The sequence below is a fragment of the Takifugu rubripes genome, chromosome 11 (genome assembly GCF_901000725.2).
Source record: "Takifugu rubripes chromosome 11, fTakRub1.2, whole genome shotgun sequence".
Lineage (NCBI taxonomy): Eukaryota > Metazoa > Chordata > Actinopteri > Tetraodontiformes > Tetraodontidae > Takifugu > Takifugu rubripes.
The window spans coordinates 15,272,832-15,299,244 of record NC_042295.1 but is presented as its reverse complement, the minus strand read 5'-3'; the positions used below and the strand labels follow the sequence as shown (position 1 = coordinate 15,299,244).

The 26,413-nt window shown below is 52.7% G+C and overlaps 1 protein-coding gene across 1 annotated transcript in view; it reads left to right on the top strand.

Annotated features, from left to right (window-relative positions):
- LOC101075381 (calsyntenin-2) overlaps positions 1–26,413 on the top strand; it is a 104,708-nt gene that overhangs the window by 36,219 nt on the left and 42,076 nt on the right. The window contains exon 2 of the mRNA XM_029844489.1: positions 6,997–7,119. Coding sequence (XP_029700349.1) covers positions 6,997–7,119 — 123 coding nt within the window. The remainder of the gene's footprint in view (positions 1–6,996; positions 7,120–26,413) is intronic.

Genomic DNA, 26,413 nt, shown 5'->3' with positions numbered 1-26,413 from the left:
CCGAGAGCAGTTGATGGCGCCCGTGTGTCTCTTCGTTAGCATCATCAAGGTTGTTCTCAGCCTCGCTCCTTATCAGCTGCCGTTAGCCCGCCTGCGTTCTACCCGTGACCTCTCAGCTCTCCTCCTTCACCCTCCATTTTTATCACGGCAGAAGCAGGAGGAGGCATCAAATTGATGTTCAAACCTCCAATCATAGGGGTGATTGGCCACAGTGCATGACAATGATTGGATTTTAATTGATTAGTCACAATGTAATTGGCTAATAGGCGACAGCGTAATGAGACCGAGGCGGCTTGAAAGTGATGCGGCTTCAACCTTCATCCGGGATTGTGGATGTTCTTCCCTTCATCCAGGAACAGTCACCACGTGTTCTGAATCCCTCGATAGGAACCTTTTAGGTTCTTGGACCCGTTGTTCAAACAGGTCCGAAATAGAAGAGTTCGCTCATTAAGAGTTCTCCTCCGCCCCCCCAGGAGCTCAGGTTAGAGCCCTTTGTGATGAGAACCATCGTTTTCCCCCTTTGCAGCATCTTTCCTGACGAGCTCAACGCTCAGAAACGCTCGTTTCGAGTCGTTGCAGGTTAAAATGCAACATTTGCTGCGAGATTTCATCCGTAATCCCGCAGGAACGGCGTGAGTTTATTTTACACGCCGTCTAATAAATGAAGAGTTGTTAACGGGGGGGGGGGGCTGGCTCTGTGTGTAGCACTGCTGGACGCTAACATGGAAGGGCACAGATTGCTCCCAGCATGCACACGTGCGCCCACACGTGCACACACACAAACAGGAGGCTGCAGTTCAGGCTGGAGGCTTCAGCGTGGAGCCTGAGTTCGTCCTGAAATGATCCTTCTGAGCCTCCGTCTGCACGTTAGAGGCTTCATATGGGTTGCAAATGCATTTCCTCACCGCTCATCTTGTCGTGCCCGTGTCGTGCACGTGTCGTGCACGTGTCGTGCACGTGTCGTGCGTGTGGCAGCCAGGGTTCTACAGCACATGGGGGCGGTGTGAGTGCTGCTCTAACAGAACAGGAACATTGATTCCCATCTGCTGCGGCCCATCTCTGGACCCGGCAGTTAATTGTGGTTTCACTGAGCATTCATCTTCCACAGCACCCCACCCCCCCCTCACCCCCACCCACCCACCCCACCCCGTGGTAGCTCCCTTTCTTCCCCCCTGAGGAGATTAGTGTCTCCTCGATGAAGTACAACTTGACCTTAACCCCCCCTCTTTCTCCGTCTCCTTCCCCGTCATCAACATTTGATGTAAATGCTAATGACCCCCCCCCCCCCCCCCCCCCCTTCCCGCTGCATGAGGAGAAGAAAAGGAGACGTCCTCCTCTCCTGGCAGGTCAGGTGACTCAAAGGGGCTCCATGGAACATGGCTGAAAAAGAATTTAACATCCACAGTTGAGGATCATCAAACCGTCTCCATTAATAAGAGTCAGGTCAGGTCACATGAGCCTGATGTCATCATTTTCCCATCATCCCCCTCTTTTCTCTCCAGCTTTTCCCCTCTCCTCCTCCTCCTCCTCCTCCTCCTCCTCCTTTTGTGGACAGCAGGCGTTCCATCTCTTATCAGTAGAATCAGCCGAGCGCAGCCACTTTCAGACGGCTGGAATTGGCCGACGCTGCGACTGTTACTGAGAAAGAGACGTTAAAGACGAGCGGAGGAAGAGAAACGCCCAAATAAAACTAGCAGAGAGTTAAACAGCAAAAAAAAAAACAGCAGCACTTTTTCACCTTTGAATGAAAAACAGCTGCTTTTTTAAAGATTGACTTCACAGATGTGTGACGCATCCCCGTGAGCTCCGCTTCTCCTCGAGCTGAGGAGGCGAACTAGCTAACGTCAAAGTAGCTAACGCTAAAGTAGACGTGAATAATGCAAAGTGGTAAAGGTGTTGAGGCTCGAGAGGAGACGCGCGGGAGCACAAAGGTGTCCACTTGTAGCCTGAATGAGGCTTCAGAACCACCAGAACATCATTCAGAGCTGAGTGGGGACGAGCAAAAGTAATCAAGGCTTCTGAGGAAGACGGATGAGTCAAAAACAGCTCTTTTGGAGTCAAGAGCTTTGTGGTGATGTGAGGTGACCCATTAGGTGGGTCGAGAACCTACAACAACCTGAGCCTGAGACACTGACGGAGGCCAAACGGGTCCTATGGATCGATGACGCCAGCGTATTATAATGATAATATGATATACGCTGTGTTTGTGCCACCATCACCATGACGACGTGTGTAATAGTTACATGTGTAATTTGTTTCAAACACCAGCTGGTTCTTCCGCTCCGCTCAAATCCGACGGTGGCGCTCCGCAGAGGTCGCGCTGGAGCAATCGAGCGTTTTAATGCATCTCATTAAAAGGGGAGCGGAGCGTTTGTGATGTAGGAGGCAAAGATGAAGGAGGACAAGGAGGGAGAGGAGGAGCAGGTCCGGGGGGTGATCAGGCTGTAATGGAACTAATCTCTCACCCGTCATTTGGGCGCGAAGATGAAACACGTGAACCCAAAAGCATGAAAACAAAGCCGCCCTTTTGTAGAGCCGTTCGTCCCATCGCCCCTGAACGCCTCCTGCTTGTGTTTGTTCCTGTTTACCGGCTGCACTGGTGTCACGCACCAGCGACTCACCAAACTAGGAGCCGCTGTCTCTAGCCCGGCTCTGAAATGTTGCATTAGCATAATCTGGCTGGGCAAACGTGTGAGCGGAGGGGGGGGGGATTAGCATCTGAAAGGTTATCCACGTCCTGTTACACGTGCACGCACGCGGAAATTGAAAAGATGCGGTCAGGGTCGGAGCGGTGCGGCGACCTCTGTTCTAATCACATCATCACTATTAATTAACGACGGCGAAGACGAGCTGATCGGACGACTGACGCGACCTCTGAGATGCCCCTCGGTGGCTCTCCGGTCACGTGACACCATTCCCGCCGAGCCGAGCGGCGACCGACAGTCGTTAGCTTGGCCGTCGAGCAGGAAAATGCTAGCACGAGCCGCGCGGCATAGCCGCTAGCATGCTACGCCAGCCTAGCTCCTTTTTTAAGAGGTTGAAGGAAGATTTACATTTTTTGTGGCAGGAGAAATATCGACATTAACGCGCAGAGTGATCCGTCAGTATTCCAAGTCCGTCATCAGACGCCGGAACGAGGCGGCGCCGTAAAAACGCTCGTCTGGAATCCCGCTGATTTACCGCAGCGCTGACCTTTCTCTAATCTGCTGTCTGTGTTTGATAAGACGAGGCGCAGCCCCGCGGCTCCGGCGACGCTCCGGCGACGCTCCCTTCCAATCCCCAATGAAAACTCCCCATTTATCCCGTCGTGTGGATGGGAAGCGCTTCGGCGGGAGGACGGACTCTGATCATTGACGTGACGGAGCGGAATGTGCTGGGAATGATTGATGAATGACTCCTACTGTCAACGCGCATTAGCTCAGCCCGGAGATGGCGAACGCGTCCGGGACCGGAGATCCACGATCTTCCTAACGCACTCTCATTCCAACCCTGGGTAACTGCCCCCTACTGGTGCTCGCTGGCGCTGCGCCGCCGCTCCTCGCTAACCAATAGCTTCCTGATTGCAGCCTTCTTTTTGTTAGCATGTTAGCATTTGTCGAATCCTGCGTTCACGCTCTCGGAGGAATTTAAAGGACGTTGGGATGAAATCACCTCTTTCTTCCTGAGAACGGCCCCCCCGACCCGCTGGGATGGAACTGACGGAATCGTTCCCGCTGCCGAATAATTTCATCCAATTTGAAACGATTGGAGCCCAAAGTGTCGCCGTTCAGACGGGAGATAAAGGAAATGTGATTTCAGGAGGCAAAAGATGTGAGAAGCTGCGATTCTGGGAATAAAAACGCACGGATGCTGTTTGCGAAAGGAAAAGTTGGGCCCTCCAGATGTGTGTTCATCATCCAGCTGTGACCCTCCCATCATCTTCCCCACCCACCTGCTCACACACACCCGCTCACACACACGCCCGCTCACACACACGCCCGCTCACACACACACCCGCTCACACACACCCGCTCACACACACACCCGCTCACACACACACCCGCTCACACACACACCCGCTCACACACACACCCGCTCACACACACACTGCTCTGACCTCCTGACCCCTCCCGGCGTCCCACCCCATAACGACTGCGACCTGGTGACCTTTGACCTCATCAGCCATGTGGTCAGAGGAGGAGAAAAAGACAAAAAAAAACATGAGCTCAGCACGATTTTTCCTGGTTTCCGGACACCAGCAGCGTAGCTCCGGCTCCTGAACCCTCCTCGGGACGGGAGGGGGGGGGCATCGATTTCCATGTTGCACCAATCAATGCACTCACGGATGCTGCCCCCCCCACCACCACAGGAGTCACTCAGGGTTTACTCCGAGGTGGGATGCGTTTGTTCTAATTCCTGAAGCGCTCCTCATATTCCCATCTCTTTGTCCCAGTGAACGTGGGGCTTCTCCAGGCTCGTACATCTGCACATCTGTGCCTCCAGATGTGCAGATGCGTCGCCTCTGATAAACACTCAGGATGAAGCGATCCGGTTTATCCAGGCTCGGCGTTGGGAGCACTTTTTGACGACAAGATTTCCCGACTTCTATTTATTGGGAATCTCCAAATTTGGGCATTGCTGAAAAGCCGGTGACTTTCCTGAAAATGAAGGAAAAACACGTGTGTGTGTGTGTGTGCGTGGTGTGTGAGGAGGGTGTGTGTGGGTGGTGTGTGAGGAGGGTGTGTGTGGAGGGTGTGTGTGGGTGTGGGTGTGTGTGGGTGTGTGTGGAGGGTGTGTGTGTTTACATTCATTAGTGGACGCTGATCACAGCTCTGCAACGACCCAGTGGGGACGTTAGTGGATACGAAGCCATTTGAAAGGTCAAAGGTCACGGCGGCTCTGGCGACCACGACCCAAAGAGCATCTTCACTCAGAATTGATCCACTTTGGCGAACGTTGTTGTTTCTGTCTCTTATCGTGCGACAGCTGTGAGCGGCGGTCGGGAACAGGAACCTCTGTAGCCCTGGACTGGTCCCTCTCCTCGTGTTCCGACCCGTCTGGACCGTCCTGTGGCGGGAACACCGTGAGGGGGGGGGACGCTTCGCCACGTCGGAGCGGGAACGCCATTTTAAAAAAGGGACAATTTTAAAAGGACTCGTCTGCCGAGAGTCACATTCCCGACTCGGCTTAATCGGCAGTGAGATGACGGAGGGAAGTAAAGGGCAGCGTGCGCCTGGTTAGCACGCCTGTGCACGTGTGTGCACGCCTGTGCACGTGTGCGCACGTGTGTGCACGTGTGCTAGCGTATCTGTGAGCCCTTTAACGCCGCTCTGCTGCGTGAGGAGACGATTCTGCATCTATTGATTCGCTTTAGAGCGAAATAAATAACGAGGTGATTTTGCCGAAGAGAAACTTAAAAGGTTACGCCGACGCTAACGGGACGCTTGTTTTCCTGTGCGTGCGACTCGCCGCTGAAAGGTCGCGACCCCCCCGGCCGCCATCAGGAGATTCCGAATGGCGCCTTTTGTCCATTTTCTCTCCTCGCCCAGTAAAAACCGTGTAGATGTTAGCTTTGATGTAAGATGTTTGCTTTGATAAACCGGGGTCACGTAGAGGGCAGCGGACGCTGTGTGTGCACGTGTGTGCACGTGTGTGCACGTGTGTGATGTGCGCTCATCACAGATAAACATCAGCTCTGCTTTATAGAGCAACACACCAGAGCTTTTACCGAAGGAAGCAACCGTGAAATGATGTTCTGCTCATGAAGGAACCATGACCAGAACCTCAGCCCAACAGAACCTCAGCCCACCAGAACCTCAGCCCAACAGAACCTCAGCCCAACAGAACCTCAGCCCAACAGAACCTCTTCAACCCTTCTATATATATTTTGTGTGTTTCTGTATATTTCATCAGCTAATTATTGTGCGAAATCATTTTAAAATGCTATTAAAGTGTCAAAACTTGTGGTTTTGACACTTTAATAGCTCATCATTCCCTGAAAAAGCCGAGCAACTGTTTATATGTCATCATTAGCATCATTAACATCATTAGCGTAGCGCGCCGCTAGGACACAGCGGTCATGCGACTCCAGCGGCGCCGTTACAGGTCAGAAATTGTGTCCTGTTTTCCTTTAAATTGATTAGAAGATGAAGCGCGTTCGGTTCTGGTTCACGTCGCTGGAGGAGTCAGCAGCTAATCATTTAGCATCGGAGCGTTAGCACTGTTGTAAGTGGCAGCAAAGTGTCTCCTGGGAATCTGCAGCTGATTCGGAAGCGTCTCCATCCGACCTTTGATAGGCTGAATTATGTGAGAGGAGGGAGGAGAAGCTCCGTCTGTTTGGAGGGACGTTGGGAAACTGGTGGGAAAATTCGAAGCGTTCCCGGGAGGCTGATTTACTGTTGAGGATAAATAGATTCAACTTTCAGTTTTGGGTGATTCTGATTAGCAAAAACAATCAAGTATCCGTCGGCATTCCCAACATCAAGGATTTAAAGGTCATCCAGACGCCCACGCGGCAGAAGGGAGAGAATCCGAAGTTGGGAACCAGCCCCCCCTCAATCCTCCAGACTCCTCATTAGCTGTCACGGCTAACGGTCCGACAGCGCTACGCCCTGTATTACACATTTATCGGGGTTATGCACTTGTCCCCAAGCCAAGCGGAAAATTAGCATTTTCATCTGCTTTCAGATTTTTCATTTTTTTATTTTCCCGGCGCTAACACCCCCCCACCCCCAACACCCCCCCCCCTCCCCCGGCTGCCACTTCAGTCCCCGGAGCATAATTACTTAATGCTGTGTGAACAGATGAGAACCTAAACTGGACCGTGTCCGTGCACGGAGAGGAACTGGGAAGACGTACGCGGGCTCACGCTAATCTTTTATTCAACGTCGGCTCGATGATGGGATGTAATCGGACCCTCAGCTCGACCGTTTCCTTCTCCGGGGGGAGAGAATCGAGCTCTGGGGGAGATTAGCATGAATCGTGGCTAACCTAGCTTCTTCTCTGTCCCCTCCACAGTGAACAAGCACAAGCCGTGGATCGAGACCTCGTACCACGGGGTGATCACCGAGAACACCGACGTCGTCCTGCTGGATCCGCCCCTGGTGGCCCTGGACAAGGACGCCCCCGTTCCCTACGCAGGTAGGACGCATGGCGGCACGGACTTCCCATCCATTAGCAGTGGGAATGTCCGGAATCAACCTCACGGGGACAGAGAGAAAATGAGTCAACCTGGTTTAGACTCTGCTCACTTTGGGACCCTTCCAGCTCGTCCAGAGGGGGACGTGGGAGGACGTTAGCGGGGGGGGGACGTGGGAGGACGTTAGCGGGGGGGGGGGGGGTCGTCCATCCCAGCCCGCCCCTCCTGCCAGGCTGCTAATGTAGCCAAGGCTGGAGACCACTGCTGGGTCCCCGGAGCTGTGCTGGATGGATAAATGGAGTGTGTGTGTGTGTGTGTGTGTGTGTGTGTGTGTGTGTGTGTGTGTGTGTATGTGTGTGTGTGTATGTGTGTGTGTGTGTGTGTGTGTGTGTGTGTGTGTGTGAGGGCTGGAGGGGGCTCACTATAATGGCCACCCTACAGGGAGAAAGACAGAAATGATGAGACGAGGGGGGGGGGGACCAGCATGTGTCCTCTGGCTCCGGCAGACTGACATCAGCAAACCAGGAAAAATCCCAAGGTGCACGGTGACGCAGACACGTGCACGAGCCGCCACCAACGCCACCGTTTGGGGGCGGATGATTGGCTGAATTACCGCCAGAGGTTCGTTAACTCGTTGGTTATTCCTGGGTGTTTCCTGCCGCAGCCGGAACTCTCCTCACCTACAGTTCAGTTATGGTTTCCGTTCCCTTTTCCCGATCCTCGTCACCTCGGAGCCCCCGGAATGACGGGAAGGAGTGGCGGGACACCGACAACAGTTGGGCCTCATTAATCAGGGCGCCCAGCTTTTTAATTACCGTCGATGCTAACTGTGCGGAGGACCGCAGCCCCTTCCGAAAGGGGCACTTTAGACGACGCGGTTTAAACGTTCCTCTTTATTAAAACTTTCATTTTTCCGCCTGTGTTTTCCAGCTGATCCCAAGTGGGTAATCCCACCCAAACTCCCAGTAATTCCGCCGTCGTTAGCATCACTCTGCACCTGTCCGCTAATCCTCTCGGAGTGCCGAGCAGCAGCCGCCGCACTCGCTGGTCCAGAACAACAGGGAACGCCGCAGCGGCTCACCCGGGCTTCGCGGGGTTTTTCCCAGAGATGGAAATTATACAGCGGATACAAATATTTCATGTTTGCGATTCTGTCGGAGCGCTTGTACGTCGCCCCGAGGTACAGAAGCGGATCAAAAAAGACCTGTGTGCTTCAGATAACACACAGACGGATCTGGCTGCAGTTTTCCACTGCAGCTAAAACGCGTCTTTTATTCCTGAGTTACAGGTATTTGGGAAAAATGTGCACGTTTCTGCCACAATTGGCTTGTTAGCTGACGAGTACCTGTGCTAGCTTACTGTCGAGTTTCCCATCCAGTCACCGTTCACGAAGTGAATAATTCAAAATGCAGTAAAATCGTGTTTTGTAGCTGCCGGTTGACATTCCGGAAAACATTCCGTGTCAGGGAAATTGCTGTGGATGCAACAGAGATCCAACACGTTCGCAGTGAAATGAGACACCTGAGCAGACCCGTCACCAAGTTATCCCTGCAAATGCTAACACGCCGTTAGTGCTGTGATAAAGTTAGAGCACTTGTGGAATTGAACTATCCGTCACCAGACGGATGAAACGTTTGGATCCGTATTGAACGGATCCGTATCGTTACGGAACCTGAGCTGAGCTCTTCCAGACAACTGCTGCCCTGAATAATCTGCTTTAAAACACCACGGACCACCGTCGCACAGTGTTAGCGTAGCGGCGCAGGAGCGCTACCCACACTTTTAAGAATCTTTGGAATTCCAACCATCGGATCCAGTTGATCCAACGCATGCAAATTAAAACCCCCTTGGCCTCCTCTCCGATGACCCCCCGACCTCTGTGATAGCGCTTAATAGATTTAAGTGAGCCGGCGCTCAGCTCCATTATGTTGTCATGTTGAAGTAGCTCCTCTTCAATCAGCTGCTGCCGCTCCGCAGCGCTCCGGCTCCTGCAAGTGCCGCTGCGCCGCACGGCAGCCTGTCCCGCGTCCTGTCCCGCGTCCTGTCCCGCGTCCTGTCCCGCGTCCCGTCATGGACGCACGCACTGGCAGCCATCTGGGAGACGCGTGTGTCGGTGCTGCGCCGGTTCCCCGGAGCGGTGCGGCTACAGCAGGCGCACGATGCTAACGTCTCACCTGCCATTGAGGCGGTCTCGGCGCTCCCAGACGGTCCTGGGGCTCCCAGACGGTCTCGGCGCTCCCAAATGGTCCCGGCGCTCCCAGATGTTCCGGAGCTGTGAGTCGAATGTGTGATAAGTGTGTGGGAATGAGATAAACACGTGATGATTACAGAGGTTACAGATCAGGGCTGCAGTCGATCCTTCTCTTCCGGGGCGATAAAACACGTTAATGTGCACGTTGGAACCAGCGTTCCAGAGCTCCCAGCCGCTCACGGAGACATCAGCCGGAGCGCCCAGCCAAATGGACACGGGCTCCAGGTGTGAGCCAATGACACACACACACACACACACACACCTTCATTAATAAAACATGGGAGTGTTCCGGAGCTGTGGCCGAAGGCTTCCAGGCAGATCCCAGAGTACAAACATTCCAGCATCAAACCTGGAATGTGAAGAGGGAATGACTCCGGTGATTGGGTCAGAATATCCGGACTGCAAGAGGACCTTCGCAGATGTAGACGTGTGAATCTGTTTCCATGGGAACCCTGAACCTCTTCACCTCCACCCATGTTTTCCAGGTGAGCAGGCTCCGCCTTTTTATCACGCTCCGCCTCAAAGGCCAGAGCGGCGACGCCGGACTTGTCCAACATTTGTCCCGGGTTGTTTCGGGAAGCACTCGGGATGTTGTGACGGACGCGGGACCGAAGGCCGGCGCAGCGACGGCGTCCTCGCCTAGAAGACAACGGAGCGTCAGTCCGCCGTTGTTCACGCGCTCGTTTATTAACGAAGTACTGAAATCCAATCAGCCTCCGCACTCAAGCACACAGGGGACGGAATTAGGCTTTGGAATGAGGTTTTTTAGCTCCTTCGCCTCTGTGATTCCTTCCCCGAGCGAGAAGATGGGGCAGATTTAGACGCCCGACTGTCCCCTCTTGGAGGGAACGTCGGCCCCAAAAGTGACGTTTGAGATCATTAATAAAGAGTTTTCAAATAAGATCAAAACAATCCGAGGAAAGACTTTGGTGCACGGCAAACGGAGGCGGATCCCAAAGTGACACCACCGATCCCGGGATTCCGGCGTCCCGCTCTGCTTAGCGGATGAGCCGCGACGCTCTTCACTATCGTTGGATGTCGGAGCAGCTGAACACATGCTCGCGCGTTTGCTAACAGCTAACGCTAAGACAACATCATGTTTAGCTAAAGGAAAGAAAAGGCATCATAGATGCGATGTTTGCTAGCTGTAGCGGTAGCTAGCTCCATCGACGGGATGTGGTGAACATTAGAGGCTAATGTGAGGTCTCTGACGTGCACGTCCGCTTGACCGGAGCTGTCGGGAATGAACGATGTTAGCCGCAGCTGGTCGGCGTGGACCAAAACGAGGGGTGATTATTGTTGTGTCCGTTCTGGGATGGGCTGGTGAGAGGTGCGTCACGTGACCTGGTGGTGGAGCGTCTGCAGATTCACTATAAATTAAGTGAACAAGATTGGCCAGCGGAATCCAATCTGCTCCCAGCCTCAGTCATTTCGTAAAGTTGACGATGCCTGGGAGCTCGTGACAGTCCAATTAAAGACATTTGCATATCGGGGGCCTTAAATTATTGTCACCCGCTGGAGCATAAAATAGAGGGTGCGACGCGGGGTAGATAGCGGCGGCGGGGGCTTGTACTCAGCAGCGTGTGGATGAGGGTTAGCTTACTCTCATTAGCTTACAACGCTGCACGTGCATGCTACGTTTTAGCCTCTTTTATTGGGAGCTGCTATCGGTGTCTCCGTGCACTTGAAAACCTCTCCTCGCCACTTTACGCCTCCCCTCTCTTCTCAGTGCCGCCGTCGTTTGCTCTCGCCGATTTCCTCCGGGAATATCGCCACGGCAACAATTAAGGTGACCTCGACCGACGTAAGTGAGCCTCGTCCCTTCGTCGTTTCTCTGCCAGCGCAGTTTTTTAAAAGGATCCTGAGATTTCGTCAACCTTTAAACTTTTAACAATGAAAAATAAAAACCGGTAGAAAACAAAACATATAAAAATTCTATCTGGAGGCTAAAGATGCTGCAATCACGGAGCTGTAAAATGGCTCCATAACCCGGAATAAAGGTGTGTTTTTCCAGCCTCCCACCGTTTGATTTGCCTGGAATACCTCACACTCTTGCCTGGGGCGTGTGTGTGTGTGTGTCTGTGTGTGCGTGTGGATCTCTCCATGGAGGCACAACCAACAGGAGGCGCCGCTCAAGTCGAGCTTTGTCAGGTGAGAGACAGCAGCACGGTTTTCCGAGGAATGGCTGCAGGCTGTACACGGAGGCCGCGTCAGGCTCCGCTCCGCCTCTTCCTCGCTGGTTCTGCGGTTTGCATCAGCACCACCGTTAGCGGAGCGCCGGAGTGGCGCCGCGGGCGTCCCGATCACGCCTCCGTTACACCCGTATCCGTGTTCACCCTCTTTTATCCCAGACTTACACGGACTGGGATTAGCTGCTGGAACCTGCGGCGCATCGCTCACGTGTTACTGAGGCTCGTGCGTGAGCCTCATCGGAGCACCAGGAGGACTCTGTGGGACGGGCACGACCGTGCACGGCGACCTCGGGGTGCGCGGGATGCGTCAGGAGGGCTGCAGTTGCTCCCTTTGTCCTCCGGGGGCAACCCTGAGTCCGTCCTGTGTTTCCTCCAGCAGGTTCATTCATGCATCCTCGTTCATCACGACAGGTGTGTCCGACCCTTCAGATGAGCTGGATGCTAGCTGGATGCTAGCTGGATGCTAGCTGGATGCTAGCTGCATGCTAGCTGCATGCTAGCTGCTAGCTGGCTGGTTAAGAGCTTCTTGCATGAACTCCCTACAGTCATCTGTAAAAGAACCACAGAATTCACAGTGAGAAGGTTGTGCCTGTAATCACAGGTTCTTCCTGCCCGGGCCGCTCCTGGTTCTGGAGGCGTGCCTGGCGCCGACCTGAGGGGGCGGAGCCAGCGGTGGCTGCCAGTCTCCTCCTCCGCCTGCTTGATCCCTTTTTAAGGCACCGACGGCTCCGAGGAGCCGGGAAAAGACTCCTCGTCGGGCTCCGGTATCAGAGCTGTCATAATTCATTGAAATGAAACGCCAGTGGGAGGCAGGAGACACGGAACCACACAAAAAGGGGGACGGGAGCGTGCACGGGGGAGACAAAGTGACGGCTTTTTATCTCCGTCCACTTGACGCCCAGGAAAGGAGGCGAAAAGCGGCGATAAAAGGAGACACGAGTGATGAATGTTGGAGGAGTCGAAACGTTAATAGGCCGATGCTGGATGGGAGCAATTTGCCAATATTTAATTAACTCTAATGTGATCAATCAGAGAGCTGTTGCACGGCGGCGCTGTTGCACGGCGGCGCTGTTGCACGGCGGCGCTGTTGCACGGCGGCGCTGTTGCACGGCGGCGCTGCCATCACACTCATCCTATAGCTGAAACACTCCGCAGCCCCGTGAGGAGCCTCCTCCTCGCTAATTATTATGTTTTCATCCACTTTTCTCCACTGACTGACAAATATTTTGGATTTAATTGTGACTGGGCTGTTTTTTGGTGTCGTTATTCCCTCCAAAGTCAAACTAAAGGCAGGAAAACGACGTTCCGATAACTATAAAAGCTGCTCGCCACCCGTGATGGGAATTCAAGAGTTAGCCGAACTGTATCCCAGCGGCGGGACGGCCTCGCTAACCTGTCAGGAATATCCATCCCATCTCCTAAAAGTGTCTCAGATGATGGAACGCCGCCATTCCAAGTTGAAACGAAATGCAAATTGACGGCCTCCGTTATGCCCGCTCCGATCTCCTACTTGACCTTTAGAACGCGGCAGCTTCAAATCTGCCCCCCCCCCCCGATGATTTATTTTTGGTTGACTTCATAATCACAGACAAGCTGTAAGATTTAACCCCCCGAGTCTGAAATATGTGAATCGGCCGGTAAAAGCTTGGTTATTCAATCCTGAACATAAATGATGGAATAAAGCCGGAGCGGCTCCTGGAGATCCAGCCGCTCCCACTGGCACCGGGAGCACGAGGAACCCCGTCTTTTCCCCGTGTTCACGAGCTTTCAGACTCGCCGCTCCTGGAACTCCTGGAACTCCTGGAACTCCTGGACCTCCTGGACCTCCTGGAGCTCCTGCTTTCATTCTGGGATTACGGCTGTTGGAGGTGAAGCCCAACAAAACCAGGAGTCAGACGGTGTCGCCTGGAGTTGAGCAGAACTTAAGAGCTTGTTAAGAGCTCGTTAAGAGCTCGTTAAGAGCTCGTTTGTCGCCCGTTGTTTTCGTCCCAACCCCGTAAGGAAGGCAAGCGGACGGCGTGCTGATGTTTGCTGACGTGCGCTCCTTTGTTGGTGGTTTCTGTGTAATCAGGATTAAGCTGTAAACATCTGCTTCATGAGCATCAGATAATCCTCTAATCCCGTTTTACATCCTCTGGATTCCTCCGCTGGAGGACCGGGCTGATAACGTTGGTGGCGTCTGGTTGCTTCATGTCCCGTGGGGGGGTTTGCGGAGCGTCTGTGGCTTCAGCGCAGTACTGACGGGTCACTTTCATTAGCTCGTCCAGGAAATACACGGCTCCGAAAACCACCACAAACCAGCGCTGATTTATTCCCTCTGGGATTATGTGTTAATTACAAAGGGCTAATCAATAGCTTCCAGTAAATGATGGCTCAGAGGCAGGCCTGTGTGTGTGTGTGTGTGTGTGTGTGTGTGTGTGTGTGTGTGTGTGTGTGTGTGTGTGGGTGTGTGCGTGCGTGTGTGTTGCACCTGCGTGATGGATGGTGTGGATGTTGGAGCCATCAGCAGTGTTTTACAGGCTGTGAGTGAGCGGCTACTCCGAGGTGACCCTGTGACAGGCGGCCTGGAGCTGAGCCAGCAGCCGGAAAAGCCAATACCCAGCTGGAATTACGACGGTCGGGAGACGTCCTGCAGCTCCGCAGATAAAAATACCGCCTCCCCGGCGTGCACTGCCGGCTGAAATAAGGCCGCTGTGCCTCGGCGCTCCGAGGGGCCAAACATCTTTGCTTTGGCTGCGGTTTAGGAGGGAATGGGAGCGTTTGAGGGGACGGTCGGGGATTCATTTTTGGGAATTCCTGTGGAGCGGAGGCAGTTACTAATGAGAAGTCCCATGGGACAGTGTGTTTAAAAGCCCCGACACACCAGTGATGGATGGTTTCATTTTCATGTGGAACCATCCATCGAGCCCCAGATGGTTCCACGGCTTCCTCCTCTGAGATGCAGGAAGCAGCAAACCTGCCTGGAATGGCGGCGGCGGCGTTCCCTCAGGCAGCTCCGAGTGGCTGAGGAGCGTTTGGTTGAGGTGATTTGATGAATGGGCCGGATTAATGAGCGCAGCAGCACCAGGAAAACATATGAAATGAGAGGATGAGCGAGATGGAGCCTTTGGAAGCGTCATTTCATCAATGCTATTAACATTAGCTTTGAAATTAGCAATCAGATCCCTGCTGTCACACGGGAAAAATAATCAAGAAAATCATCAGGACACTAATGGAAAACTCTCTTATCAAGGGCTCCTCGTCAGATTTAGGGTAATTACATGTTTCGGGGTCGTGTCGGTCGTGTTTATGGTTTGATTTCACCTGTTAAAAGTCTGTAAATATTAAGATTTGCGTCTCGTATAAAGCCGTCACGGATGGAGGGGCGCGCGTGCTCTGGCGGGAAGGATAAAACAGGGAAAGCCCGCGGAGTGGCAGCGACATGCTAATACAACCGCCAGGAATTTTTGTAATTTTCTGGATGAAAAGCATCATTTAGCCACGGACAAATTTGCGTGCGGCTTGGCGGTAATTACAATCTGGTGATATGATTACACGAGGGCGTCGGCGTGAGCGGCGCCGGGCTTTGAGTGAGGCGAAGAACTGCGACAAAACAAGGACAAAAGGAAAATTAATCCCAACACGTTATTCCCGTGCTCGCTCGAGAACTTTAATTAGCATTCGACGCAGTCGTCATTAGCAGGCGTTGTTTCAGTCAACATGTTTGCAGAGCTGCGATTCGTTAAAGCCGAGACGGAAAGTTTGGAAAGTTCCGGAAGAAAACATGCGTCTTTGTAAGGACTTTGAGGAGTGGGCGACCTTTGCTAATGGGGAAAAATGGGAATAACGGGGGTTTGTTGGAGACATTGAAGGTCTCTTTACTGCCCCTTGAATGATGGCTGGTTTTTTTTCATTTTTCTTTCTGACTGATGATAAATGAGACGAATGAAGGATGTGAAGATTCAACAGTTTTCCATGTTTTCTTCCCTCCGTTTCCCACCTTTAGCCCATTTTAGCATCTCGCGGCTGTTGCGAGTGTCTGTTAAACAACCGGAGTTGAGACGTTTCCTTGTTCGGAATCTCCGTTTGAAACTTTCAGACCATTTACTCGCAGACGTTTGCGAGCTAAAACGCAGCATTAGCGGCGACGTCGTTAGCGCCGATTAGCTGCTGAAGTCCATCGACACTGAAAGCATCACAGTTATTCCGGTTTGGTTCACTGGGAAAAACTTCCTTCAGCCTCCAGATTTGTGAATTTGTCTCATCTTTTTTTAACACTTCCGACCATTCTTCTCCTTTAATCACTCGTGTATCTCTCTGCTGCTTCCCTCGGCCGTTCTGTTCAGACCCTTTTTCCCGACTTCCTGATGTGGGAACGTCGTTACCGGACGCTAAAATGACGTAATTAGGCCGAAGAGCGCAGATGGTGACCAGTCGCAGCTTCTGTGAGCTTCTCCGTGCTGCTTTTGTTACCGTTTCCTCAGTCACGTAGGCTTCATTAACCCCCCCCCACACACACACACACACTCACACACACACACACTCACACACACACACACACACACACACACACACTCACACACACACACACACACTCACACACACACTCAGCCCTGATCGCCCATTTTAAACCCTCTTTTATGTTTAAAATAAATTCCCATCTGCACTTTCATTTCTTCTTTTCTGCTCCTTGTTTCTTGATGGGGGGGGGGGGGGGGGGTCCTGCAGAGACGAGGAGGTTCAGGCTGGTGCCTGAACAAAAAAGCTCGTTAGCGGAGGCTGTTGCCTGAAACAGGCCAAGGTTGCAGCAGTTTGTCAGGCTGCTGTTCAGCCGTCAGCAGCCGTGTGATGAAAAATGAAACATTTACAATTGATTTTTTCTGGATTATTGTCGGTCGTAACCAAAGAAACGGCTTTAATTCAGCAACCGGCTCCGTTAAGCCTCAAACGCTCGTCAAGCCCAGTTGTATAATTGTGTGTTTTTTACATTGATGCACTAAGAGTGGCAGCAGTCGCCCTGCTGATCCTTGTTTCCCTCTGTGTGACGTCCGATAGCATAAAACTTTTAAACACAATTGTTTTACAGAGCTGGAAGTTCAACGCCACGGCGACATCAGCAATAAATCTGTAGGAGAGGACCAAAGGTGGGAGCGGGAAGAGCGGGAAGAGCGGGAAGAGCGGGAAGAGCGGGCCGCGTCCCTCGCCGTGGTCGGTGGTTGTTTATCGTGCGCGATGCTGTCGCGGCGGCCGATAAGCAGCTTGATTTGCAGCGCCGCCTCCGTTTACTGTCTGATTTGTGATAAGGGTCCTCTCCTGAGGAGGAAATCAGGGCTAATTTCACACTTTGTGCTTCCCTCCCTTTGTCCCCCCACTCGTGCACCTCTCAGGACTCCCACGCACGGCCCGGAGGCCCAATTCTACCCAACGACACAAAGGAATTGTTCCAACACGGGTGAAGTCTTAATAGAAATTGTGCGCTAAGTGGCTGCTGCTTAATTTCATATTGATGTTTGAAGCAATGGCAACAATGGCTTCTAATTAGAGCGACACTAATTGCAGACCTCATGATTGGCTGGTGGAGTGACGGCGTGAGGGCAGATTAGACACTTGAGCTCCTGTTGATGGAAGTTCTGATGCCGTCGGAACCTTTAATAATAAAGTTTGTGTTCACGTTTCATGACATTATTAAAAGAATGGGGTTGGAGAGCAGGCACTGGCACGTGCGCGCAGGCACTGGCACGTGCGCACAGGCTGTGCACTGATAATGAATCAGAAAGTCGTTTCTCATTAACTTAATGAGCACCTGTGGTTGAAACATGGAGGCAGAGCTGGGAAGGTCCTCACAAGAATAGCAAACACCCGTGTGTGTGGTCTGAAGGCAGAATTGGGATTAAACATCAGCCTTTTTAGGGAACCAGCTTTGGACGAATGGATCGATCCCGTTTTGGTTTCCATTCGATTTAAAGCCGTGAGACGGAGCATTAGGTCAGCGTAAATGAAGAAATTGGAACGGCGACGTTCCGACATCCTCCTCATTCCAGTGGTGTTCCGGTGACCCCAGCAAACATCTCACCAGTGATACTGGGATTATTTCCAGTTGTCCTCCCGAGACGATACGGCTGGATTATGCCGCCTTGGCGCTAAAGGTCAGGGTTATTAAGCAGCCGCCGCGTCTCCGGCGTGGACGTTCCCGTCACGCGTGGCGCCTGTCCGGCCTGACGGACGGCTGGCGGGTGTGTTTTTCCCGCTGCGTGCAGATCGGATCATTTGGGCTGATCCCGGAGAATGAAAGGGAATTAGAGAAGGTCAGAGCGTGGCGCCATGTTTCACTGCTGTCTGATGTAATGGGAGGCTGGGGGGGGTAAGGATGGGGGGGGTAAGGATCGGCTCCGATCCGCACCTCTCGGATTCCTCTCACGGTGTGTGTGTGTGTGCGTGTGTGTGTGTGTGTGTGTGTGTGGCTGCCGTCATGTGATCGTGTAAAGAGCGATGACGCAACATCCGCCGGTACGTGAACACGTGTCGCCGCGGCCGGCCTCCGTTTATTTCCGCTCGCCGGCTGTGATGGACGGAACGCCGGCGTTCCCGTTTGCATATCTGCGATCGGCCGCGCGTCTCTTCCCCGATGTCATGAATCACAAAGGATCGTGGGTAATCCGTCAGAAGGGACTGAAGCAGGCGGCGAAATGTGATCAATAAATCAATACATCGATCACATCTGGCGACACGACAGGCTGCTGTTCCGGCCCGGAATAATCGCACTGACCCCCCCCCCCCCCCCCCCCCTAAAAAAAAAAGAAATGTAAATTTATCTCCATAGATGAAGTGTAATGGCTTCTCTGGAGGCCCAAAGGGGGGGGTCCCAGGACGGGATCCCGTCCCTCTCCCCTCATTTTCCGGCCCGTCTTCCGGAGGATGAATGAGTGGATCTGTCAGTTCTGCCTGCTCCTGTCGGGATCCAGGCGTCCGGAATCGTGTTTCATCAGCAGTATTCCGGCTGAAGGATGAACACAAAGCAGGTTTGCTGATGAGGGATCACAGAGGACACGATTCCATCCCTCCAACATTCCTTTCTTCTTCCTGACAGTTTCTCATTAACACCGCCTGTGATCCAGTCAGAAAAGAGAATTCCGACAGGCTGGATTAGGATGTTTTTAAATTTGGATTGTCATTCCGTTGTTCATTCCCAGCTGGGACAACCTGCCTGGCAGGATCGTGCACGACTTTCCTCTCACAGTTTGGTTTTTCCTAGATCTCCACGTCGCTCTCCTTTCAAAATAAAAGCATCGCTGAGTCGCTTTGACCCCAAACATGGATAAAACTTCCTCCCAAATGTGGGAATGAGCAGGATTCAGGGTAATTAACACACTTAGCCTAACGAGCTAAGCTAACTGCCGGAATTGTTGATCTCTCCCCAGTATGATCGGGTCAGGTTGTTTCCTTTGGAACGCCTTACGTGGGGATAATTCCTGTTTATTCCGGCCTTGCTCCGGGTCAGGGAATATGTGCCGAGCTCAGATGTTCTCTATCACTCCTTCCTGACGTGCTGACATTTACCGCACCGCCACCGCCTTTGTGCTGCTCCCGTCACCGTGACAGCAGACTTACAGATCACCCAAAATCCCACTGCGCCGTCAATTTTCCGTGCCAGCTGGCGGCGAATGGGGGATAAGATGTACTCGAGACACGGCGTGCAGGAAAAACTCAGCGGAGCGGCGAGACGGGCGGCGACACACTCGGCTGGGGACCAACGGATGCAAAGTGGCTGCTGATAAACCCCCCCAGTGGGAAAAGTCTGAGAATTCCGGAGCGTGGAGCTATCTCAACCTGTGAAGAGCCGAATTCCCGTGACACGCACGCAGCATTCCTCATCAGCCTTTTTAATATCGATCAGGAAGGAAGCGGCCAGCAGGAACGTCGTCCGTCCATCATGGATTCTCCCGACGGCTGCTGATAAATGGTGGAGTTGTCGTAGTTTGGTGGAGTTTTCCATGAATCAAACGTGGTCCCTCATTAAATAGGGATCCGTGCGCCCTGCCAGGTCGTCTTCTATTGCCTCTTCCTAAGGTGAACGGACACGTGCGTGTCAGACATTCCGACTGCTCTGGTGAACCAGCTTGCTAGCTCCGTCGGTGAGGGAGGTTATCGCCATATTCCATGTTGACTGAACCCACTTCATCCCTGAAATGGTCATTTATGATGAATATGGCTTCACCCTCGTTATTGATGAGCTCCCAGAGAGTCGAGGCTCTTATTTTTGCAGTTAAAATTAACGTAGCGACACTTTTGCTTTTCCACGTTTCTCTCCGGCATCTCTGAGCATCAGTTCCTCGCTCCGCTCCGCTCCGGTTGACACTATCTCAGCCTATAATAGCATGAATCGCTGGGACGTCTGTGCTTTAGCAATAGATAACTGCTAGCGGAGCAGCTAACAGCGAGCATCTATTCTGGAGTTAATGCAGCGAGGCTGCAGTAAAGATAACGTAAAGGTTGTAAAAGCGCTAATTAGCCCGCAGCAGGTGAACGGAGCCATCGGAGACGGGACAGACGACGGAGGGGAGTTTGACGGGTGGAGGAGATTAACGAGCTGCGGGACAGGTGAAGAGACTGTGAAGGTCGAGCACGTCATCCACGCTTTGTGTCAGACATCAGGAGAGCGGGCGCGCGCATCTTCTGCACAGGTATCGATTCGCCTCTGATGCGTAGCGATATCGTGGGGCCTGGCGGGGAGCAGCGGCGCTCCGTCACACTTCCCAGGCTGTCGCTCTGCGTCAAGCATGTTTTCTGTCATCTGTTCGACTCTCGCGTCCTCCGTCAGGCCAATGTCGAGTCAAAGGAGACGTGAGCCCGTCCTGCCTGCGCGCCGGCGGCGCCGCGGCTAAAGAGCGGATGATTCCATCCTCCCAGAGCATCCAGGGAAGAAACAGCCAAGGATTAAGACCCGCTGTCTTAATTAGCGATTCTGTCAGTGATGCATTAGTCGACAGCAGAGCGAGCAGGGACTCTCCTCGATATTTAAATTATTCATCCGACAAATCGTGTCACTGTGGTTGGATTAGATGTTCCGCACACAAGCGAAAAGCTTACCGCCAGCTAACCAACTGCTAGCTCTAAAACTGGCGGCTGCCTCGCTAGCTTCCTTCACCAGCACGAGCACGTGTGTGTGCACGTGACTGAAGGTTTGTTTAAAAGACTCCTGATCCAGACGTTAGCCTGAACTTTGCTGGGGAAGAAGGGTAAACGAGGGGATGAAGGGTAAACGAGGGGATGAAAGGTAAACGAGGGGATGAGGGGTAAACGAGGGGATGAAGGGTAAACGAGGGGATGAAGGGTAAAGAGGGGATGAGGGGTAAAGAGGGGAAGAAGGGTAAACGAGGGGATGAGGGGTAAATGAGGGGATGAGGGGTAAAGAGGGGATGAGGGGTAAAGAGGGGATGAAGGGTAAACAAGGGGATGAAGGGTAAACGAGGGGATGAGGGGTAAATGAGGGGATGAAGGGTAAACAAGGGGATGAAGGGTAAACGAGGGGATGAGGGGTAAACAAGGGGATGAAGGGTAAACAAGGGGATGAAGGGTAAACGAGGGGATGAAGGGAAAATGAGGGGATGAAGGGTAAACGAGGGGATGAGGGGTAAATGAGGGGATGAAGGGTAAACGAGGGGAAGGGGTAAATGAGGGGATGAGGGGTAAACGAGGGGATGAAGGGCAAACGAGGGGATGAAGGGTAAACGAGGGGATGAAGGGTAAACGAGGAGAAGAAGGGTAAAGGGGATGAGGGGTAAACAAGGGGATGAAGGGTAAACGAGGGGATGAAGGGTAAATGAGGGGATGAAGGGTAAAGAGGGGAAGAAGGGTAAACAAGGGGTAAACAAGGGGATGAAGGGTAAACGAGGGGATGAGGGGTAAACAAGGGGATGAAGGGTAAACGAGGGGAAGAAGGGTAAAGAGGGGAAGAAGGGTAAAGAGGGGAAGAAGGGTAAACAAGGGGATGAAGGGTAAACGAGGGGAAGAAGAAATGCAGCTGTGTGGACAAATGGTGCAAACAGACACTTAATAAGAGGCTGAATCTGAGGAACGGCAGCTCAGCGGAAGACGGGAATAAATGAGAGAGAATGGGAGGAATTAATGATTGGAGGGACGGAGCGGCTGTGCCTGAGCCGAGCACACACACACACACACACACACACACACACACACGCACGCACGCACGCACGCACGCACGCACGCACGCACGCACGCACACACACACACACACACACAGGGTGTACAGGTGTAGGACATCACCTCTCTCCTCAAACGCACCGTTTGTTGCTGACGTGTTCTCCGGAATATCTGCTTGTCTGCTCCCGCTCGTGGGAGGTCGGCCGATGCCACGGCTGCTCGGAAAAATGAAGGGAAAAAAACGAAATTCCCGACCCGCTTTAAAACAAACCGATGAGAGGTCAGGAAACATTTGGCCTCTGTGCGTTTTCATCCATTCGAAGGTCGATCCCGTTCCAGAGACGTTCCGACTCTTCTCCCTGGAAGCGTCGCCCATCCTAAGGAGGGAATTAACCTGCACTTTTCTCCGTCTTCTCCGTCAGGCAGGAGCAGCATCCCGGGGTTCCTCTCCTGGGATGGCCTGCAGACACGCTGCCAGAGTTCTCTTCTCCCCTTTCTTCCCCTCCGTCCTCTCTTTCCTCCCTCCGGAAGGTAAACAGCGCCGGCAGCGGAGTCGCCGTGTCACCTGAGGCCGTCGCCCGTCACGGCGAGCTCATCCATCCCGCGCTAATGCTCTCATTACCACAGACTCCGGCAGAAAGTGACGCCCGGCCCGTTAATAGACCCGGCGTTTGCTCTTAGAGGGGCTGATGTAACTGATAGCAATTTACATATGAAATATGGGAGAGGAATGGAGGCCGCATCCATATTTTCAGCTTGTTTTCCTCAAAAACAGTGAAAACAAGATTAGCATATAATTCCCGCTTGGGTCTGTGGGGACGTGGTTCCTCTCTGGATCTATAATGTACTCATGAAAGTCTAAAATTCTAAAATATCCTGACTAACCCAATTTCCTGGAGTTTATCTAACATGACTCAGCATTTCCGATGATCCTCAGATCATTGTTGCTATAAACGCACCGGATTAAAACATCTGGATTAAAACATCCTGATTAAAACACCCGGAGCTTCCGAGCGGAGCGTCGCCGAGGCTGGGAGCGAGGGACCGTCGCTGGTGACGGCCACCTGGCCACCGGGGGAGCTCTCCTGGAGACAGATGTTCCCCTCAGGATATTTTTCCACCTCCTTTCACACCGGGAGCTGTGAGGTGACGTAAGCCGCCATTTTCCTGATGGGAAACGGCGTGTTACTCTCTGAATGCCGGGCCATATGGCGAGCCCCCGGAGGTGCCGCCGCCTCTCCATTTTAAGGAGTTTTCGACTCTTTTCAACAGGGCTGAGCCCAACGTGGAGGCTCCACCGACATGAATGCGGTGGCCGGTGGCGGTACTGCGGCGTCCTGCCACGTAAACGCACCAGTTAAGCCCCAGTCGTTTGTTAGCAGCAGTAACTGCGGCGCCGCCCGTGATAAAACGCCCCTTTGGTCACGTTAAATCGCCGTAAATGCAGATTTATGAGGAGGAGACGATTAAAGGTCGTCCTCCCCACCACAGATCCCTCATTCCTGCCTGTACCAGCTTCTACTTCATCACTTTGCCGAGGTTCTTTTGTGCGTGAGCCGGGACGCCGTTTCCAAGATTAATTTCATTTAGGGTGAGAAGGCTGAAAAATCTGCATTTTTAAATCGGGCCGCTAACTCTGGCCACCGTTGCTGCTCTTTATGCTTCTGTTGGGGCAGAATCCGGCGTAACAGCGCCCCCTAGACCAGCGGGGCCACCCCCCTGTTCTCTGGGTGCTGACCTCAGATGTAATAGAGCCTCTCTGTGGTCAAACCAACCTGGGCAACACGCTGCTCGGCCTCTCTCTGTCTCCTCTCCTTTATTGGCAGTTCAGCTGTGTGGAGAACATCCTCAGGGGCATTAATGGGGGTCATAAACTCCGATACGGGTATTTGAACACATTGAACTCTAACTGGCCTTGCTCAGACAAGGACGCATGCTCTCCCCTGAGGCCGGCTCCACGAACACAATTTGAAAATAGAAACTATTGATTCCTCGCGGTGTTTAATGGAATCGCCTCCGCTGCCTTTTATTAATATTTAACTGTTTTGTTGTCCGTGTCTTGGACCTAATGTGGAAGCCGACTTCCATAATTGCTGCGTTTAATACCGTTGACTTTTGCGTCCGCCGGCCTGTCGCTCGGCTTCTGGCTGAATGTGGGAGTTATCAGGCCCGGACGTAATTGGACAGAAGTCTCACTGTTATCCAGCAGCAGTGTTCCCAATCATAAAGGGAGGGATGTGTAATCCAGGCTCAGACGGGCTCCGACAGAAACGGCCCAAATCCCATTGCTATTGTGCACGGTGGACCCGTGGAGAGGACGACACTTTGGCCCCATAGATTACAAAAGTGTCTGGCAAAGACTTTAAAACGATGAATTAAAGCCACGACCGGGCGGGAAACGTGCCGATTTAAACGCTCAAAACCCCAAATAGGAAAATATAAGAGTCCACACGAACACACGCACACGCGCACACACACGTGCACGCTCAGCCTGGCCAGCTGTCATGGCAGCGGGGTGAGAACATCTCCGTCTCTGCTGCTTTCAGCACTCCAGCGGATTGTTTTGGAGCAGCCAGCGAGTAGCGAGCTGATGGAATTGATGTGGTTGTGTTCAGTGGAATGTTTTATCTGCCGTTCCTGCGGATGCCAGTGTGTTATTGATAGCGCAACGCCGACCTGCCAGCGCGCTGGCGCCGCTCCAACAGGTTGGAGTAATTGACACGTCGCCTGCTGGGTGTTGTGATTAACTTTATTGACATATGGGCGGGGGGGGTGGTTCATGGCGCCGCGCACTGTTGGCAGAGCTAACAGGCTTTACAAGCCGCTAAGACAAAATAGCATTGATGTTTGAGGACTCCGAGTGCTGCTGTCCAATGAGATGCCTGCAGAGAGAAGATCCAGGAGCACCGTCCCGGGAGCTGCTGCTGGGGCTGCTTCTCTGCCTCAGCTTTGGCCTGATGGGACTTTTTTTTCTGAATCGGGTGGATAAAACAGTGTTTTAAATGTTTTAAACCAGTTTTGGCAACATGGAGGTGTGAGGAAGGATGTTCTCAAGGTTAACGGCAGGTAGTTTGTGATCTTTACGGTGAGAAGACCTCACAGATCTCAAGAACTGAACCTGAATCTCCCCAAGGTGCTGGGAGTGCTCATTCCTGGGGATAATCCAGCACATCCCTGCCTTCCTACTGGTTTTTATCACTTGCAAACCGAATTTCTAGTCACCCTTTTTCTTCGTACGCGACAGTTTGATTGACAGGTCCGCTCTGGACCGAGGGTGGGCGTTCCCTTTGTTAACAGACAGCCATTAACTCGGTAAGAGGAGCCTTTAATGTAATTAACATTTGAGAAGACGCCCTCCTCCCCCCTCTGTTTAGAACGTGAGACTCTAATTAAAAAAATAAAATAACACGCAGAAAGTTGTGCACGCTCCTCTAGGTTTCATGTGCTACAGCCTGAACGTGATTAGCATTAAACCTTATCGCTAAAACGGAACGCTCCTCAACTGTGTTCCTTACTCGGCTGGCTAATTTCTTGAAGAGCATAATTACAGCGTTTTCAATTTCAGCCCTCTGCAGAGTTATGAGGACGACGGTCTATCTCTGCCCTGCAGCTGAGGGGGCTGGTGGGGCTGGCGGGGGGGTTGATGAGCGACTGAGCATCGCCGAGTGCTCCTGGACGTGCCGCTTGGGCGAAAACAAGGAGGAGAATTAGCCGAGTGACTCGTAGAGGAGATCACTTCTCGCCACCATCCACACTTGGAAAGCGACTGAAACTGCGACAACTGTGTAAACTGCCAAGCTGACAGCAACTGTTTTGCAAATACTGTTGACTTAGTGGCAAAAGAACGCGAGAGGAGATCTTAAAATAATGCAAACACGTCCGCGCCAGCGAGCCGACGGCGGCTACAGAGTGTGCCGGGTTGTGATATCCAGTAATCAGATTTGCTTGCTGTCTGTGTGGCGTGTTCCAGCAGTAGGAGGATGAAAAGCATGTCAGCTCTGATTACCGCTGCCAAACTGGCACCGTGTGTGTGTGTGTGTGTGTGTGTGTGCGTGTGTGTGTGTGCGTGTGTGGGTGTGTGTTTGGGCCCGGGCTTTGGTCACTCTCCAGCAGGGAGATGGAAGCTGCCCCGAGGCTCCAGCCAATCATCTCCATCCTTCCCGTGTCATCCTTTCATCTCCCCTCAGATCTCCTCTCCCGCGCTTCCTCTCAGCGGCGCCGCCGTTTCCCGACTGGCGTTTTGCGCCAAGTCAAACACTCTGTAAATGGCTGCCGCTCGTAGCTCCGGACTTATGTGACTGTTTTGGCAAAAGCAGACAGCTCATCAGCGACGCTCTGCTAGCTTTGATAATAAATGCTGCTGTTGGAACATCTCTGCTTTTACTGATAACCAGCTCCGGGTCCTCAAAGACAGTCTAATGTGGACGCGTGCCAGAGCCCCCATGGGGACGAGCGCCACTCCTGACACCGCCAGGGCCGGCGCTCAGGTCAGGGCCACATGCTGTCACCGGCTAACGGTCGCTAATTTAGACTTAATTAAATGAAAGTGTAATGATGCCCGAAGGGAGAGTGAGCGATTAGAGCATCGGAGGACAAGATGGGGGAAAGACTGAGACAGATACAGGATGTGGAAGAAGTTTCACTGTGTAAACATGTCAAAGTGTAAAGATAAAGGGGCATTTTTACCATTTTCCCAGATGAATGTGTTAAATC